At 39.4% G+C, this 16,714-nt stretch overlaps 1 protein-coding gene across 1 annotated transcript in view; it reads right to left on the minus strand.

The window, feature by feature from the left end:
• Positions 1-444: 444 nt before the first annotated feature.
• Positions 445-16,714, minus strand: part of SLC6A1 (solute carrier family 6 member 1) — a 118,407-nt gene continuing 102,137 nt past the window's right edge. The window contains exons 11-15 of the mRNA XM_077325694.1: positions 15,581-15,712; positions 13,683-13,785; positions 10,442-10,542; positions 4,716-4,883; positions 445-2,922 (exon numbers count right to left, since the gene is read on the minus strand). Coding sequence (XP_077181809.1) covers positions 2,818-2,922; positions 4,716-4,883; positions 10,442-10,542; positions 13,683-13,785; positions 15,581-15,712 — 609 coding nt within the window. The 3' untranslated portion in view covers positions 445-2,817. The remainder of the gene's footprint in view (positions 2,923-4,715; positions 4,884-10,441; positions 10,543-13,682; positions 13,786-15,580; positions 15,713-16,714) is intronic.

The raw sequence follows: 16,714 nt of genomic DNA on the forward strand, positions 1-16,714 counted from the left end.
TATAAAAGCTTATTTCTTGTTTTCTTTATATGTGAGTGAGGGCTTGTTATTAAAGGAGGATGGGCTGCCCTGTCTGTGGATGTCTCTGAGAGTGAGAGTGAGGACATGAGAAGGGAAATTGTCACTGGAAGATATTTAGTTTAGTCATGCCTATAGAAAGGTCCAAAAACTAGGGAAATGGTGCATTTTCGTTCTATAAACCCTTGGAAAATCAGGGAAGAGTCACAGAAGTATCATGGTAGTATTATTTACTGGTTACTAAGGAAAGTAAGTTTGCAGAGAAAGGGTGTTAAAAGGAATTGCATATGATACTACAAAAGAGTATCATAGCTCATAAGTATGTAAGTCAAACTTTATAACGTGAAAGAGATCTCTCAAACATGTATTATAAACGTATCACTTAAAAACATGTGCCTAATAAAGGATGACATTTAACCCATCAGAGACTGTATAATATAATCTTTATTTTTTTCTAAGCTCTTGGAAAGTTACATAACAACCGTGCTTTAGTTAGGACACCATTTATGGACAGTTAAAATGCATCTGAATGTATAAATATTTTACATTTGGTCCATAGAACAAGTTGCAGTTTTCTAAATTATATTGTACTCTTTTTCTTTAAAACAGACTCTATATATTAGAATATGTATATATTACATATATAATTTTAAATAGAGATAAATTTGCTTGGTGTTTAGAGAATAATTATTGCAAAAAGCATATATGATCTTATCATCTTCCTTTTTGAAGGGCAAATACTACAAAAAGGTACAGTTATTCACAGTTTACACACAGGAATTCTACAACACTATTTTTGTGCTATATATGATAACCGTTTGTACAGAACTTTGCAGGAGCAAATCTGTCAAACATTTGTCATAATTGGTTTACAATCACATTGAATACTGCATTTTTTCTTAGAACAATAAAAGTCTGAATTTGTATCTTAACTCTAATGAAATTCACAAGTATAATGTGCATGAAGCATGAGTGATGTGTATGACATATTTTTTTTTCTAAACCCTGAAAATCTACAAGACATTTGGACATATTTGTGAATTTATCTAGAGACATTTAGCATGTATAATAGATTTCTGAATATTTTACAGTTTAGAATCTACTAAACAATACTCTTTTATAATATTTTATCTGTTAGGTTGAAATATATGCATATTATATATATTTTTTCTACAATAATGTTTGACATTCTGAGAATAATACCTTATTGCAAGAACAGATGTTTGTCACCTTCAGACAAAAACAACAAAAAAACCAACATTCACAGTTAACATGTTTTTCACATAGTCTACATAAAGTGTGTGCTATCTAACATTGTACGTTGCACAAAGTTTTGCTGAAAAGCATGTTTCATTGCACAGTTCTGTCACAGTCATTTAAAATCAAACATCACATACCACTTTCCTCAAGATCCTTACTCTCAGTCTCAAAGCTGCCAAACGAGAGTTGCCATTATGGACTCTTTAGTTTTGCAGTGTTCTACACAGGATGAAATCCATTAGCCTTGGATGCCTGTATAGCAGGGGTAGTCAAACTGAGGACCTCCAGATGTCCATGGATTACAATTCCCATGAGCCCCTGCCAGCATTCGCGGACAGGGGCTCATGGGAATTGTAGTCCATGGACATCTGGAGGGCTGCAGTTTGACTACCCCTGCTGTATAGAAAATGCACGATAGAGCCCTAAATGGAGTTATTTATGGCACGACCTTGTCCACATATGTCCATCTTCACCATGTAAAACACAAAAATAAACAATATATTTCTGTCTTAAAAGTGCTCTATAATATGTTTGCTAATTAAAAACTGTTGATCTTGAAAGATCTTCAGTAGACTGATTAGAACAGTGCTCATTTTAAAGCCCTAAGTTATATTCAATGGGGAACATTTTGATAGTTAAGCAATTTGTTTGGTATTTGTTTTGGTGGAAAGGTGTTACACCTGATGATGGCGCAACATAAAGTGAAATATAAACTGGCTAAAATGATAGATAACTTGTACAGCTTAGTTATAGCTACCTTTGAAAAGGGGGCTTGTCACAGTTTGATATAGGTATATATCCATATGACTGATTCTATATAAAATGTTCCCAGTATTTTTGAAAGTATTTTAAAAGATATATCACTATAAAATAAAGGCTACATATTGAATGTTTCAGGCCCATCAGATAGGTAGGTAGTTTTGCAATTTGATCCATGCTATATAGCTAGAAATAACTTCCTATTGGCATTTCTGTGTGAATGGTTCAGTAAACCACTGGAGATAAGGAGATTGTCAAGAAAATTAGACAAACCAACTCAGAAGTAAAATTGGTTAATGTTTTTGGGCAGTATTTTCACTGTAATTTTTTTCATAAAAATACTTTGCTGGTGTATACAAAACAACTTTCTAATTTAACTGTTCCCAGAAATAACAGTCGGGATTCAAACTGTAAGAAATTTATTAATAAACGACTAAAAAGCAGCTGCACAAAATGTCAAATTGTTGCACTAAAAGGTAGATTAAAAATGGCCTACATGTTGTTTATAAATTTCAAAGGTATTCAACTTTTACCAAGAGATAATAAAAATGTTAACAGTCTATGGATTGCCAGAAAACACAAAAACATTGTCAACACCTAAGCCCACAAAATTGTTTGATCATGCCCACATTGCTTCCCTTTTAGTGGTGATGGTCTTTTGTGCCACTAGAGGTAGGTAATTTTATTCTCAGACATAAATTTGTGGTCATATTCAACCATGTTTCTTTTGTGTATGTGTTTCCCATTGAAGGAGGTTTGTATCATTTCAAAGACACAGGTTTATATATATGCTTCTTTGTTTGCAGAATTGCTCTGCTGGGCTTGTTCAGGTCCATTTTCAGGATGAGTAATGTCTTCACTTGGTTGAATCATTACTTGAATTCGCTAAATAATCAGAAGAAAGATAAATTAATTATTCATCATTAGTAGCGTGAAAGTTCTCTGCTTGTACTCAGTGAAAACTATACTTTTTAACTGTCACTCGTGAAAGGTGTAATTGTGCAGAATGAATTCTGAAGAAGGAAGGAAATAGGGAAGAAGCATGGTTCCTTGTCTTTCTAACACATATAATCAAAGCAGCTGCTTTGGTCAGTAAACCAGTAGTTGGAATAGCAATGATATGATAGTCCTGCATAATCAGGATGTTTGTATCAGCTATTCTTACTGCTTGCTAGCTGGTATTTATAAACCAATGTAGTCTGAGAAATTGTGACTTTTACCTTTTAACAGAAGAAAGTGATTTTATAAGCATAAAGGTAAAGGTAAAAATATCCCCTGTGCAAACACCAGGTTATGTCTGATCCTTGGGGTGACGCCCTCTAGTGTTTTATTGGCAGACTCAATACGGGGTGGTTTGCCAGTACCTTCCCAGTCATTACCGTTTTACCCCCCAGCAAGCTGGGTATTCATTTTACCAACCTCAAAAGGATGGAAGGCTGAGTGAACCTCGAGCCGGCTGCTGGGACTGAACTCCCAGCCTCATTGTGAGAGCTTCAAACAGCATGTCTGCTGCTTTACTCTGTGCCACAAGAGGCTCTATAAGCATATAAGCATATATGATTTTAAATGTATAAAAAGTGCATTAATACTTAAATTATCTGCGTACTGGCAAGCACATTATATGAAACTGTTGTGATATTCAATTCTTTATAAATCCTTGTGTAAAAGCCAACTCTTTTGTAGTTAAATCAGAATAAAGTAGCTTTATTTAAACTGAAGAAGATTAATTCTACTGATTTTATTATCCAGTTCAATTATCCTCCTGATACTGGTATAGTTTACCACAGTGAACTTCTGTGTAAATAATTATTTCTTGAAGAACAGCAAAAAATATCATCCTTATTGCTACTCAAAAGATGGACTCAATCATGGCTACTCAAATCATGGTGGAACTAAGGAAAGTAGGTTCCTATATTCCACTTTTCTCTACCCTACAGAGTCTCAAAGCAGCTTACAATCCCCTTCCTCTCCCTGCACAAGCACTCTGTGAGGTAAGTGGGACTGAGAGAGTTTTGAGAACACTGACTGATTAGAGGTCACCTCTCTTAGCTACTCCACCATACTTGTTCTTGCTTCAAGAAGATAACCTCTTGCCTCCTTTTTCCTAACTCCCAACTGCAGCCATTCCTTTGGTACCACAGGAGTAAAGTGAAAACATGAAAATTTAACTGTTGTAATAATTTTTGCCTTCTGGCAATAGCATTATTTGGGAAGGCTATGAAGCTTAGAGAAATCTCAGTATCAGGGCACAAGAAAAGACTGTAAGGATTATTACACAAACATTAGGCATAAATTAGATCAAGGATGCTGAGGCCCCCCTTTTTAAAAAATCATGTACTTACATGATTTTTCAGTTGTCAATGCAGTATCAAGTGCTTCCAAATTATTCACTTGGTTCTGAGCCCTGCTATTTCCTTTTGATGCAGCAAGATTACCCAAATTAATTCAACACATATGTCAATATGTTCTCATAAGTGTATTGGTTTATTTTTAAAGAAAATATTTAGGCTTTTCCATAACATGTTAAGTGTATACCATATTATGGTAAAGTCTAATGTTATTTTGTGCTGTTAGATAAAATGGAGTTATAAGCTCATCTGTTTCTTTATGTTCTAACAATGCCTTCAGCAACAAAAAGTCTTGAAAACTTTGGGTATGGTACTTAACACATTATTTACCTGTTTTAAGGAGCCTTTTAACGTAAGGAACATATATGCCATGTAGCCTGGAATCAGCACCATAGATGATAGAGCCATGAACCAGCCAACACCTTGACCCCATTTTGGGAATACATAACTGCCCATAGTGAGAGGAGTCATTTGGACAGCACTGAAGATAAATACACCCTGTAAGATGATATATGTATAGAATGTTAGTTATTGTTTCATTTAAAAAAATTAGGCTTTCCAAAATTGCTGTTTTTGCCTATTGCTAGGAGTAACTAAACATCTGTTAACTAGATGAACAAGAAGGAACATTATCTTTGCTTCAAGGTTAACACAATCATCCCAAACAACACTATCCCGGAACAAAACAACACTGAATAAACTGGGACTTGATTCTGAGTAGACTTGGTTAGAATTTCTCCCTAAATGTACACTGTTCAGCAAAACAAGAAAGACAAGATAGCATACTTGCATTATCATCAGCCATGCACTAAAAATAAATAATAAATTATTTGAAATAATATGACACATGGCAAATGGCCTATTGCTATGTCTCTGACGCGCCACTGGAACATCAACATTTTATTGAAAATACTGATCATTTTTTAAAAAACCAATCAGAAGATTTTAACTACCTACAACAAAAGTGTTATAACTGAAGTAAGGTATAAAACACAAAAATTAAATACAGATGATCAACTTGACAGCTGATTATCAAAAATGATTCCTGGAAAAAAAACCTAAATCAAAACCAACTTTCCTAGCATTTTTTTTCTTCCAGATGACTCAGAGACAGGCCGAAATACTTGACGAAAACACAAAGTCCAATTGCCTTGCAGGTGAATACCTGTTGCCACAAAGATACGCATACAACTGCTCTTTGGCATTTAGATAGGCCACAACTTTATTAAACATGAAACAAGCATTGGACAGCATGGGGGTGAAGGAACCAGCCTTCTTGTGGCCCTCTGGCCACAAGGTAGTCACATATTTCTCCAACAGGTATGCCTGGGGCCATCTGGCATCCTGCCGGGATCCTCGAGCCCCCAATGACCTGTTGGATGCCAGGGAGGTGACCCCACTTGAGAACTCGTTGAGGCATGAATCTCTGCCGAGTTCCCGAGCCACCCGGAAATGTGGGTTTTTGCCAGAAGGCTCCTCCTCCATGAGGGATGGCTGCCCGGTACCGCATACCCACGGCCTCTTATGGAGGCCCCCTTTCTATAGCAGGCCCGCATGCAGGCTGGGCCTGCTCACATATGGTTCCTCCCCCATGCCAAATTCCGCAAGTGACAAATAAGATTCAACTGAACAAACTTTGACAAAATTTTCCTTATTCTTGTTCTTGTTAAGAAAACATTGCAATTCAACAAACATTTTTTTTTTGCGTGTGATTCTGCTGTTACCACACGACAAAAAGGGAGGGAGGGTAGGCAACCTCACTGGCAGGGAAGAGGGAAAGAGACTCGCGCCTCTTTTCCCTCTCCCTATAAGGGCACCCGAGGGGAGGCTGGGAGGAGAGGCAATGACCCCTTCCCTCCCAGGCCTTCCCCAGCCACCCGGCCCCGGAGACTCATGGGACTTGGAGTCCCAGAGTGTTCCTTTTGGGCGCCCGGGGGTAAGTTCTGATTGCCCTTGTAGAGACAAATAATCATTTTTACACAGCTAATGTATTTTGCTTGGTTTTTATGATAGTTCATTACATAATAAAAAGGACAAATATTTGTATATATTAAAGTGTGTAATTAAAAAGTCAAATGAACACTATCTGTGTGAACACATTTCTGGAGATTATCTGGGATGAAAATTAATTTGGGCTGGATTTGGACCAGAAAATACTTCTGGAATCTCACTAGTGAATGAAGACAATGGTGTCCCCTAATTCTTTCACCTAGCTTTTGGTGTTCTGACATTTATTTCTTTAAAGGGATTGAAAGCAACATACAAAGGTTAAACAACATATTTGTAACAATAGCACTAAAAATACACAAGAACAAAGATAAACCAGAAAGAAACCAGAAAGAATCCAGCAACGGCACATTACTACTGGCCATCCTAAAATTCCCAATTGAACTGAACTTTCAGAAAGCCATAACTGCTGACACTTCATTATTATTATTATTATTATTATTACTACTACTACTACTACTACTACTACTACTACTACTACTACTAGTAGTAGTAGTAGTAGTAGTAGTAGTAGAGCCCGCTGAAACTGAAATTCAGCGGGTGCTAGGGGCCTGGGGAGCTTTTTTCCTTCCCCCCCGTTCTGGAAAAAAGCTCCCCAGGCCCCGGGGAAGGCGATCCACGGCTCGCAGAGTCTCGGATCGCCTTCCCTGGGGCCTGGGGAGCTTTTTTCCTTCCCCCCCATTCTGGAAAAAAGCTCCCCAGGCTCCGGGGAAGGCGATCCGTAGCTCTGCAAGCCGCGGATCACCTTACTTGGGGCCTGGGGAGATTTTTTCCTTCCCTCCCATTCTTGAAAAAAGCTCCCCAGGCCCCGGGGAAGGCGATCCACGGCTCGCAGAGCCTCGGATCGCCTTCCCTGGGGCCTGGGGAGATTTTTTCCTTCCCCCCCCGTTCTTGAAAAAAGCTCCCCAGGCCCCGGGGAAGGCAATCTGCGGCTCGCAGTGCCTCGGATCGCCTTCCCTGGGGCCTGGGGAGCTTTTTTCCTTCCCCCCCACTCTTGAAAAAAGCTCCCCAGGCCCCGGGGAAGGCGAGCCGTGGCTCTGCGAGCCGCGGATCGCCTTCCCTGGGGACTGGGGAGCTTTTTTCCTTCCCCCCGATCTTCAAAACGGTTCCCAGGCCCCGAGGAAGGCGCTGGGCAGCTCAGCGAGCTGGCCAGCAGCCTCCCCGGGGTCTGGGGAGCCGTTGCCAGTTAGAAGGCAGGGGCCAGAGAGCATACCTTCGCTCTCGGCGGCCAGCAGAGCAATGGCCGCTGGAGCGAAGGTAAGCTCTGGTGGGGGGTAGGGCGGGTTGGGAGGTGCTTCGCGCATCCAAATTGGTTGTAGTCTGGGAAAACAGCCAATCAGCAGCCGCGCTGTGCGCGGCTGCTGATTGGCAGTTTGGAGCTGGACTGACAAGCAGAGGGCCCAATCGGGAGGCACTTCGTGCCTCTTGATTGGGCCCTCTGCTTGTCAGTCCAGGGGAAGGGGCCTATCGGCACCCTTCCTCATCCCGGACAGGGCATGCCCTTGGGGCCCTTACTGTTTTATTTCTTCCGTTCCACCAAAGGTGAGCTGGTGGCAGAGTGGCAGGTCAGCCCCCGAGGCAGCAGGTGAGGAGGAGGACAAGGAGAAGCCGCGGCCCGGTACCAACCGATCTACAGACTGGTACCGGACCCTGGACCGGGGGTTGGGGACCAGACCCAGTGGTCCCCAACCCCGGTCCAGGGTCCGGTACCAGTCTGTAGATCGGTTGGTACCGGGCCGCGGCTTCTCCTTGTCCTCCTCCTCGGCTGCTGCCTCGGGGGCTGACACTTTCATACTGGGAGATGTAGCCCCTCAAGATGGTGAGTTCCCAGTGGGGAACCCAGTGGTCCCCAACCCCCGGTCCAGGGTCCGGTACCAGTCTGTAGATTGGTTGGTACCGGGCCGCGGCCTCTCCTTGTCCTCCTCCTCGGCTGCTGCCTCGGGGGCTACACCTTCATACTGAGAGATGTAGCCCCTCAAGATGGTGAGTTCCATATTCTGAAGAAATTGTGAAAAGTAATAACCAGCACCCTTTATTGAACTCAGAAAAAAAAACAGGTAACTGTAAAAGTTCTCAGAATGAGGGCCTTAAGTCCAAAGCAACAGCTGCAGATAGTAATTGAATGGCTACATTTTTGACTAACTGAAGTTCTTGAGTTGCCCTTAAAGGCAAGCTTATATGGAAGCCATAACAGGAATAGAACTTCAAAGATAATAAGCCCAACCCTTTCTAGCTAATCAGTCTTGCCAATCAACATCTCCTTTACCTTATCTGTTTACAAAAATAAATCAGTGGATGACATAAGCATCTTAATGATGTCCAACTTCATTCAAAAAAGCAACCAAAGCTATATCTCTTCCATAACCAGTGTAAAGGGTAAAGGGCAGTGGAGTGATTTAGGAAGTCTTGAATTTGCTCTGTCTCCACTTGTTTAATTGCTTTGCATGCAAAGGCAAGTTGGAAACTGACCTATAACTGACTGCATCAAGAGACCATTTCTTCAGTATTACTGCACATGTGCTCTAATGTTATAACGTTGTAACATTGTAAAAGGCTGGAATCAACATGGGGAACATCATGGTTGCTCACATCTCAGAGGTCCCCCACTTCTCCTTAGTCATCACTAAGAAAATTGCTGGTGTTCATTGAACTGAATAAACCAATTTATTACACTGAATACTGATTTCTTTAGTACTACTACTTTGCTACTGTCATCATCACATCATAGAGGAAGAAGAAGAACCCTTCCAATGAACTCTGTAATATGCAGAGACTGGGAAAAGGGTCCTTATCCCAAATTGAAGCAGGGAGAAAGAGCCTTTCTTTGCAGTCTGATATAACTTGGCACCAATGTACAAGGGAATTCTTTCTTCGGATGGGAGGCAAGCCAGATAAATACACTTGTTAAAAAAAACAAAAGAAAGAGCTTAAGAATTTGTTAAGGAGAGCTCAGCGGGAGATGTTGACAGAATACGGAGACTGACTAACTGATCGCCCGAACTCTCACGAGACGCCCTGTCTGTGATCTATGACTGCTTACAGCAATGGAAAACCTAACTAATGCACAGATGTTTTGTTTGTTATGCAAAGGCAACTTAGAGATACTGAAAGTAGTCAAAAAGGTTGAAAGGGAAATTCAAGATACCAAGAAAGAGCTCTCAGACAGAATTGACGGTTTGAAAAAAATAGCTGATGAAAACACAACTCAGCTGGCAACACACCAAATGAGAATCCAATGTCTGGAAGTTAATCAACAGGAGCGGGAGAGAGTGGCAGAAGACAAATCCGAAGCCCTGGAAGTAGAATCTAAAGCTAGGAATGTAGTAGAATCTGAAGTAGAATCTAAAGCTAGGAATGTAAAAATCAAAGGCGTCTCGGAAGAATTTGGGAAAACAGACCTAAGGAAGGAAATCACCGAAAGCCTGGAAGACTACTTAGAGGAGGAAGAGATTCGGATTGACAAAGTATACAGAGTCTATTCAAAGGCGACCGCACGCAAGAAGCAACCAAGAGACATCTTTGTGGGCTCTGACAGTAAGGCTGCAAGAAATATTCTACTCAAAAAGCATCAGGCGACGCCGTTGAGTTTGGTGGATCAAGAAGCACAAATATTTCAAGACCTACCAGCAGATACATCATGGAAAAGAGCAATCTTTTGCAACCACCTGAAGAATGTGACGAACAGTGGAGCAATTACCTGGTCTTTCTTAGGAAAGACAGCAGCAACTTTTAGGTTAGGGCCAACATACGATGGGAACTGACTATATATTACTTAAGATAATAACAGATTATATTCTCATATGTATCAACAATTACTTTGCTAAGAAAGACAGCAGTAACTTTTAGGTTAGGACTAATATGCGATGGGAACTGAATATGTACTTTTTAAGATAATAACAGACTATACTCTCACATGTATCAACAATTATTTTGCTAGCTGGTTGTTTCTTTTTCTTTTCATCTTTTTGTAAGCGCTTCATATACAATAAAAATAAATAAAATATATATTTTAAAAATCATCTAGTAAAGGCAAGTATTTTGTTTCTTACTGCAACAATGATTGGAGTGAAGAAAGACCAGCAGAGTTTCCACCAGATACAGGGTCTATACCCAACCATCTCCTGGATGTTGTCATAAAATCTGTTCACACCTGAAAAATAGAAACATGTATGAATTAATGCAAATTTGTGACAGATGTCAATTTTGAGGTGATATAACAACTCTTGCATTGGGAGCTGTCTAGTTACAAGATTTGGCCAGTCTTTTGTCCACCTGAAAATCAGGTGAATCCTTTGACAGGATTATTCTAAGAGAAAAGTATAATGAGATCAAATCAATGTGTCCTTTTTATTTAAAAATTCAACAAAACAAAAATGGCAGGATAAGGAACCAGCATGAATAAGTATGGTTATATCAGAGCAGTCTCTTTGGTATCCTTACAGGCTCTCTGTGTTCCCATGAAAAACAGTCTCTTTTTCTAAGCAAGGGCAATAGCTGTTTGGGCTTTCAAACTGGCAAAAAAACTTTGAGCAACAAGATCAGTTCTCACAAAAGGGCATTCTGACCCGACACAGGTATTTTATTCCTCAAAAACGCAGACAGAGTTCACAAGGCTAAACTGAGTTTAAGCTGAAATAATTATTTCAGAGGACAATCTGGAAATCTTTTGTTGTCTAGCAAAGCTAACTGTAATAAGCTGGTAAAAGTGTATCCTTTTGCATTACATTATAAATGTATATGCATATCTTCTGGGCGCATTGCGGTAAATCACAGGTCATTTCCAAACTTGCTCATAACGATTTTGTCAGTCTTAGCCCAAACCCATTGTGAATTGTTCTTTAATTTTTTATCTATATCACATGAAGAAGAAGAAGAAGAAGAAGAAGAAGAAGAAGAGTTGGTTCTTATATGCCGCTTTTCCCTACCCGAAGGAGGCTCAAAGCAGCTTACGGTTGCCTTCCCATTCCTCTCCCACAACAGACACCCTGTGGGATGGGTGAGGCTGAGAGAGTGCTGATATTACTGCTCGGTCAGAACAGTTTTATTAGTGCCATGGCGAGCCCAAGGTCACCCAGCTGGTGGCATGTGGGGGAGCGCAGAATCGAACCTGGCATGCCAGATTAGAAGTCCGCACTCCTAACCACTACACCAAACTGAAAGATGGGAGGTCATTTTTTTTTTCATGGAATAGTCTTGCTTCAGAGAAATAATCAGGTGGATTGTATTTCAGATGTTTAAATGTTTACTGTATTGGAAAGGAGTAAGATAAAGAACAATAATCTAGTACTGTACCTCCCCACCAATGACTTAACACTGCATGTAGACAGTAAACATAGTTTCTCAACAGTATAAATATCAGCATGATAGACTTGGGTCTGATCATATACTAGTAAATGGTAACAACTTTCTAGAATTTACCCAAAACAATGCTATTTGGAGAGATCCAGCAAAGAGAAAAAAAAATAATCATGCTAATCCTTTGGCACATGAAATCAAATTTCAAGCTGTAACAAGAGAAACAAACTATAGACCAATTAAATTTTATTGAAATAGATACAATACAATGCAACAACCTCAGAATTCAGGTCAGTTGAATTCTGAACCTTTAGAAGCTTCTGAGAACTTTTGAAAGGCAGTATCATGTACAGCATTTTACAAAAGTCCAATCTGGAAACCACCAATGCATGGATAAATGTAGCCAGGTCAGATTTCTCATCTAAACTGGTAAAGATTATGCTATGTCCAGAATTGTCTACTTCCCTCACCAATAATATTTCCTCTTGATTTGATTAAGCACCAGTTTGTTCTCCTTCATCCAACTGAATTTTGATCCCAAGAGTGTTAGGGGTGTTTCATAGAATTTCAGGTGAATCCTAAATTTCCCCATTGCATAGTGTTGTCATGTTCAGTTATGGAGCTGAAAGTGTCCCAATAACATTGCGAGGTTCATTACACACAACCTATTTTCCCACCACCCCATTAAGTGCCAGTGCGTGACAGGCAGTACAAGCTGGAGTTCCTCCACTAGTGGCAGGCAAATGACAACTCTGTCCCAAGTATTCATTTAATAAATCCACAGCCTCCTTAATATCTGTTGAAAGGCAGAGGTAGAGCTACATATCACCCACATATTGAGGACACACCTCAAATCTCTAGATTATCTCTCCCAGTGGTTTCAATGTTAAGTAGTATCAGAACCTTGTGGAACTATACAGGCCATTAGCCCTTGCCATTGAAGGACAATATGGTATGGCATGGTACTTCCCATCAAGGATATATTTAGCACTTCCTCTGCCCATTTGGACATTTCCCCCTTTAAGTTGGTAGTCACAGCAAGGATTAAGCATGTATGCTGTTGGTTTCTCAAAGGATCCTGATCTTCAGCCTCTATAAACTGAAAAAAAACATGCGTGGCTAATGGCATCTATGAGAACAACAGATGGGATTAGTAGCACCTATGGTGGATTGTTGGAATACATGTGATACATTCATATTAATTGTTTAGGGTTTTCTTGTTAATTGTAATTTCTTACACCAGTTTCAAACAAATCCCATTATTTTTTTCTCCTATGTGCACAAACTAGAACTTCCTTGTATCTAGTGTGATGTTCAGAGAATCAAATTACATTTTTTGTTCAATGTTTAACAAAGATATCAACTTTACACTTTCTGAAAAGAAGAAAGTACTATTTAGGACAGCTCTACAAGATAACATTGAACAGATGGCATGATGGTAAAATAAAAATAATGTTTTCTCTTCTAACATCTATTGAGACTTGAAGTACTGTGTGGAATGTTGGTTGTGTAAAAGCTGTGAGTGCTCATGCATACACAATAGCAGCTGTGATGTCACACTCATTCCACCCATTATTTCATGTGTATTCTAATTTTTGATTCATTTTATATTTTCCCCTACTTTATAGAGCTTTAATCTTAATAAATCATTCAAGGAAGGAAGCATTAATGCAAAACAAAAAGAAGCTTCTTCCATGTTGTCCTATTAAAAGTGCAGTCATTTAAAGAGTGCTAGAGTTATTTTTTATTTATTATATCTGAATCAGATGAGATTGATCACACATTTAAGAAGCTATCACATGCTACAAGATTACCCCCACAATCCCAGCAATACTATTTCTCACACCATTTCTCAATACTACATGGGAACCAAACAACTGCAATGCTTCTGCATCAGGTAAATGGAATGTTTATCTCCTTTTACCTGCTGAGACATAATCAGTACTGTCTTAACAACCATTCCCATAAATTTCAGAAGGCTAAATCATTACATACCATAGCACCAGGATATGGAGATACACTCAAAGAATACAAGAAATAAGAGACTCATTCCACTTGCAGAGTAATAGTCAAAGAGCTTGAACACATATATTCCACCCTGGAATATATAAAATTTGGTTTAGTTAATCATACATTTCTCTGAGATACCATTTCTCATTATGTTTGAACTTAGTATTAAGTACAGTTTTACGCATTCCATTTCTACTTGGGAAGAAATGTATGGCTATGATGTACATTATCTAGTCACTTGCAGTGATGTAAAATATTTTGTATCAAGTAATAGGCACTGCACTAATAAAAATCCCACCTCCAGGACATTGTTTAGGTGGACTGCATTGTAAATGAACAAGACGCATGAAGGCTAGAGAAAGGGAGGAAAAATTAAAAGACACAGTAAAAATTAACACATTTAAATCTTTAAAAGTTTAATGAAAATAATGGTCAGTGAGACTGAACTCATGGATTTGTGCCTCCCTGCAGAAGTAAGAGGTCTGAGAATTGTGGAAGAAAATATATAATACATGTATCTCATTAAGGGATTGGTGAATTTGTTGTGTAATGCTAAAATTTAAACTGTGCATAATAAAAAATATATAGATGCCATGATATATAATTCCTGGGCCTTCCAGGAAAAAAAAATCTGTGTGATCCCTGTATCCCAGGTATCAGATAATTTATAAAACAAGATAGGATCCACAGCCTCCACAAATTAATTTAATCAAACAGACTGAAGACTTAAGCCTGACAACACGCATCACCATATGCCTCCTAATGTAGGTATTATGCTCATAAGCATTATGCTAATATCAAATGCTTTAAATTATATTGACAAAAGCAAAAAGTTTACCAAAAACAGAAACAGAGATGGGCATGAACCAGAAAATTCCGGATCAGTTCAGGGTGTCTCCAAGCTGAATCACCAAAGCTAACTGAACCAAAAGCCCCCAAATGAATCAGATGCTTTGGGCCATTCCAATTAATTTCAAATGGAGGAAAGCAAAATGGAGCAAAATGGCTGCTCCATTTTGCTTCCCTTCATTTGGAAGGGGAGAAAGCAAAATGAAAGGTTTAAATCAGTGGTCCCCAACCTTTTTATCGCCGGGGACCGGTCACCCCTTAACAATTTTACTGAGGCCCAGGGGGGGTAGTCTTTTGCGCAGTGCCACACTGAGAGGGAGCCCCAGCCATGGCGGCTGCCGGATAGCACCAAAGGTGAGACAGCAGCAGAGTGGCAGGGCAGCCCCTGAGGGAGCAACCGGGGAAGACGAGGAGGAGCTGCGGCCCGGTACCAACTGATCCACGGACTGGTACTGGTCTCCGGACCGGGGGTTGGGGACTGCTAGTTTAAATGACTTGTATCCATTTAAACATAACAGTTGATGGGCAGATAACACTGCTCAGCTGCTAGGTTTAGATGACTCAAACACTGTACCCAACCAGACAAAAAGTCTGGGTAAGATTCAGGAAGGGGACATGAATCAACCAAGTTAAAGAAGAATTTAGGGTCTGGTTCATATTCATATGCAGAATCCTCTTGCATTTCCCCTACACTTTAATTCATATGTATACCAGAAAGAGCCCTTATTGATTAACTATATTTAGTAATAAATGCAACAATAACAAAAGGATATTATGTTCCCATATATGAACATATGGAATTACTTTATATTTACATATGGAATTACTTTATATAAACTGGTTTGTTTAGTTCAGTACTATCTAGCCTGATGGGCCCTGGTTGTTCAGGATCTCAGGTAGAGAAAGGCCTTTCTTAATACCTAGTTACTCGTGATCCTTTAACTAGAGACATTTGATGCTGACCTAGTGGGACCTTATGCATGCAAAACGTCTGCTTTACCATTCAGCCAAAGCTAGTTCAGTACCTGACTTACCTGAGTAATATTGGACAATCCTATCAGATAGGAAATAACACACACGATGGCAATGAAAATTTCTCTTCGAGTTCGTAGCATCCTTGGAAATTCATCCACGAGAGCTGTTATGAATCCTTCAACAGTACAGAACTGAAAGCCAATGTAGAGGTTACATACAAAACTAACATTTGATTCAATGACCAACATATTTATTATTACAGTTCTTTTTCACTGCAAAAAACAAAAATAAAACCTCAAGCAAAGTTTCCCCCTCCCCCATGCCACATATTAAACTCATTTTAAAATACTATGCAAAACTGCACAGGTAGCTCAGTACTAATTATTTTAAAATGATCTCCAATTCAACACATAATTTAATAAAAACAGTTGTTATATTCAATAAGTAAAGGGATAACTAGCATTCCGATACTTCACAGGTGGATTATTTATAAGATCATTACACAATTATTTACATGAAAATATACAAGAGTTTTAATTTGAAAATGACATCTTAATTTGGTATGATCAGGAATAGGTTTCTGGATTCCCAGATGTAAGCTAATTTACTACTGCTCCTGATTTAAATCTCAGTTAAGATATGAAGGCTTCCTTTCTAAGGTTTCTTTCCAGGCAGTAAACCTCACTGAATGAGACTTTTTTTCTGAGTAGATCTATTTAGATTGGTCCTATAATGTATTTTGGCCACCTCATGAGAAGGAAGAACTCCCTGGAGAAGAGCCTAATGCTGGGAGCGATTGAGGGCAAAAGAAGAAGGGGACGACAGAGAATGAGGTGGCTGGATGGAGTCACTGAAGAAGTAGGTGCAAACTTAAATGGACTCTGGGGAATGGTAGAGGACAATAAGGTCTGGAGGATCATTGTCCATGGGGTTGTGATGGGTCGGACACAACTTCACACCTAACAACAACAACATAATGTATAGGCTCGCAAGCACTCTAATGTACATATAGTATATCTCTGTATTTTAAAGCTAATGCTTCAGAATTTTTTTCATCATACAGTAAATACTTCATTCATGAGGAAGATACCACAGAAAACTACCTGCTCATGGTAAATATTAGCTTTTATGAAATATGAAGGCAGAATATGGATTTTCCATCATGCTCTTAGTCTTCATGACATTGGTCTATA

This window comes from Paroedura picta, chromosome 3 (genome assembly GCF_049243985.1).
Source record: "Paroedura picta isolate Pp20150507F chromosome 3, Ppicta_v3.0, whole genome shotgun sequence".
NCBI classification, from domain to species: domain Eukaryota; kingdom Metazoa; phylum Chordata; class Lepidosauria; order Squamata; family Gekkonidae; genus Paroedura; species Paroedura picta.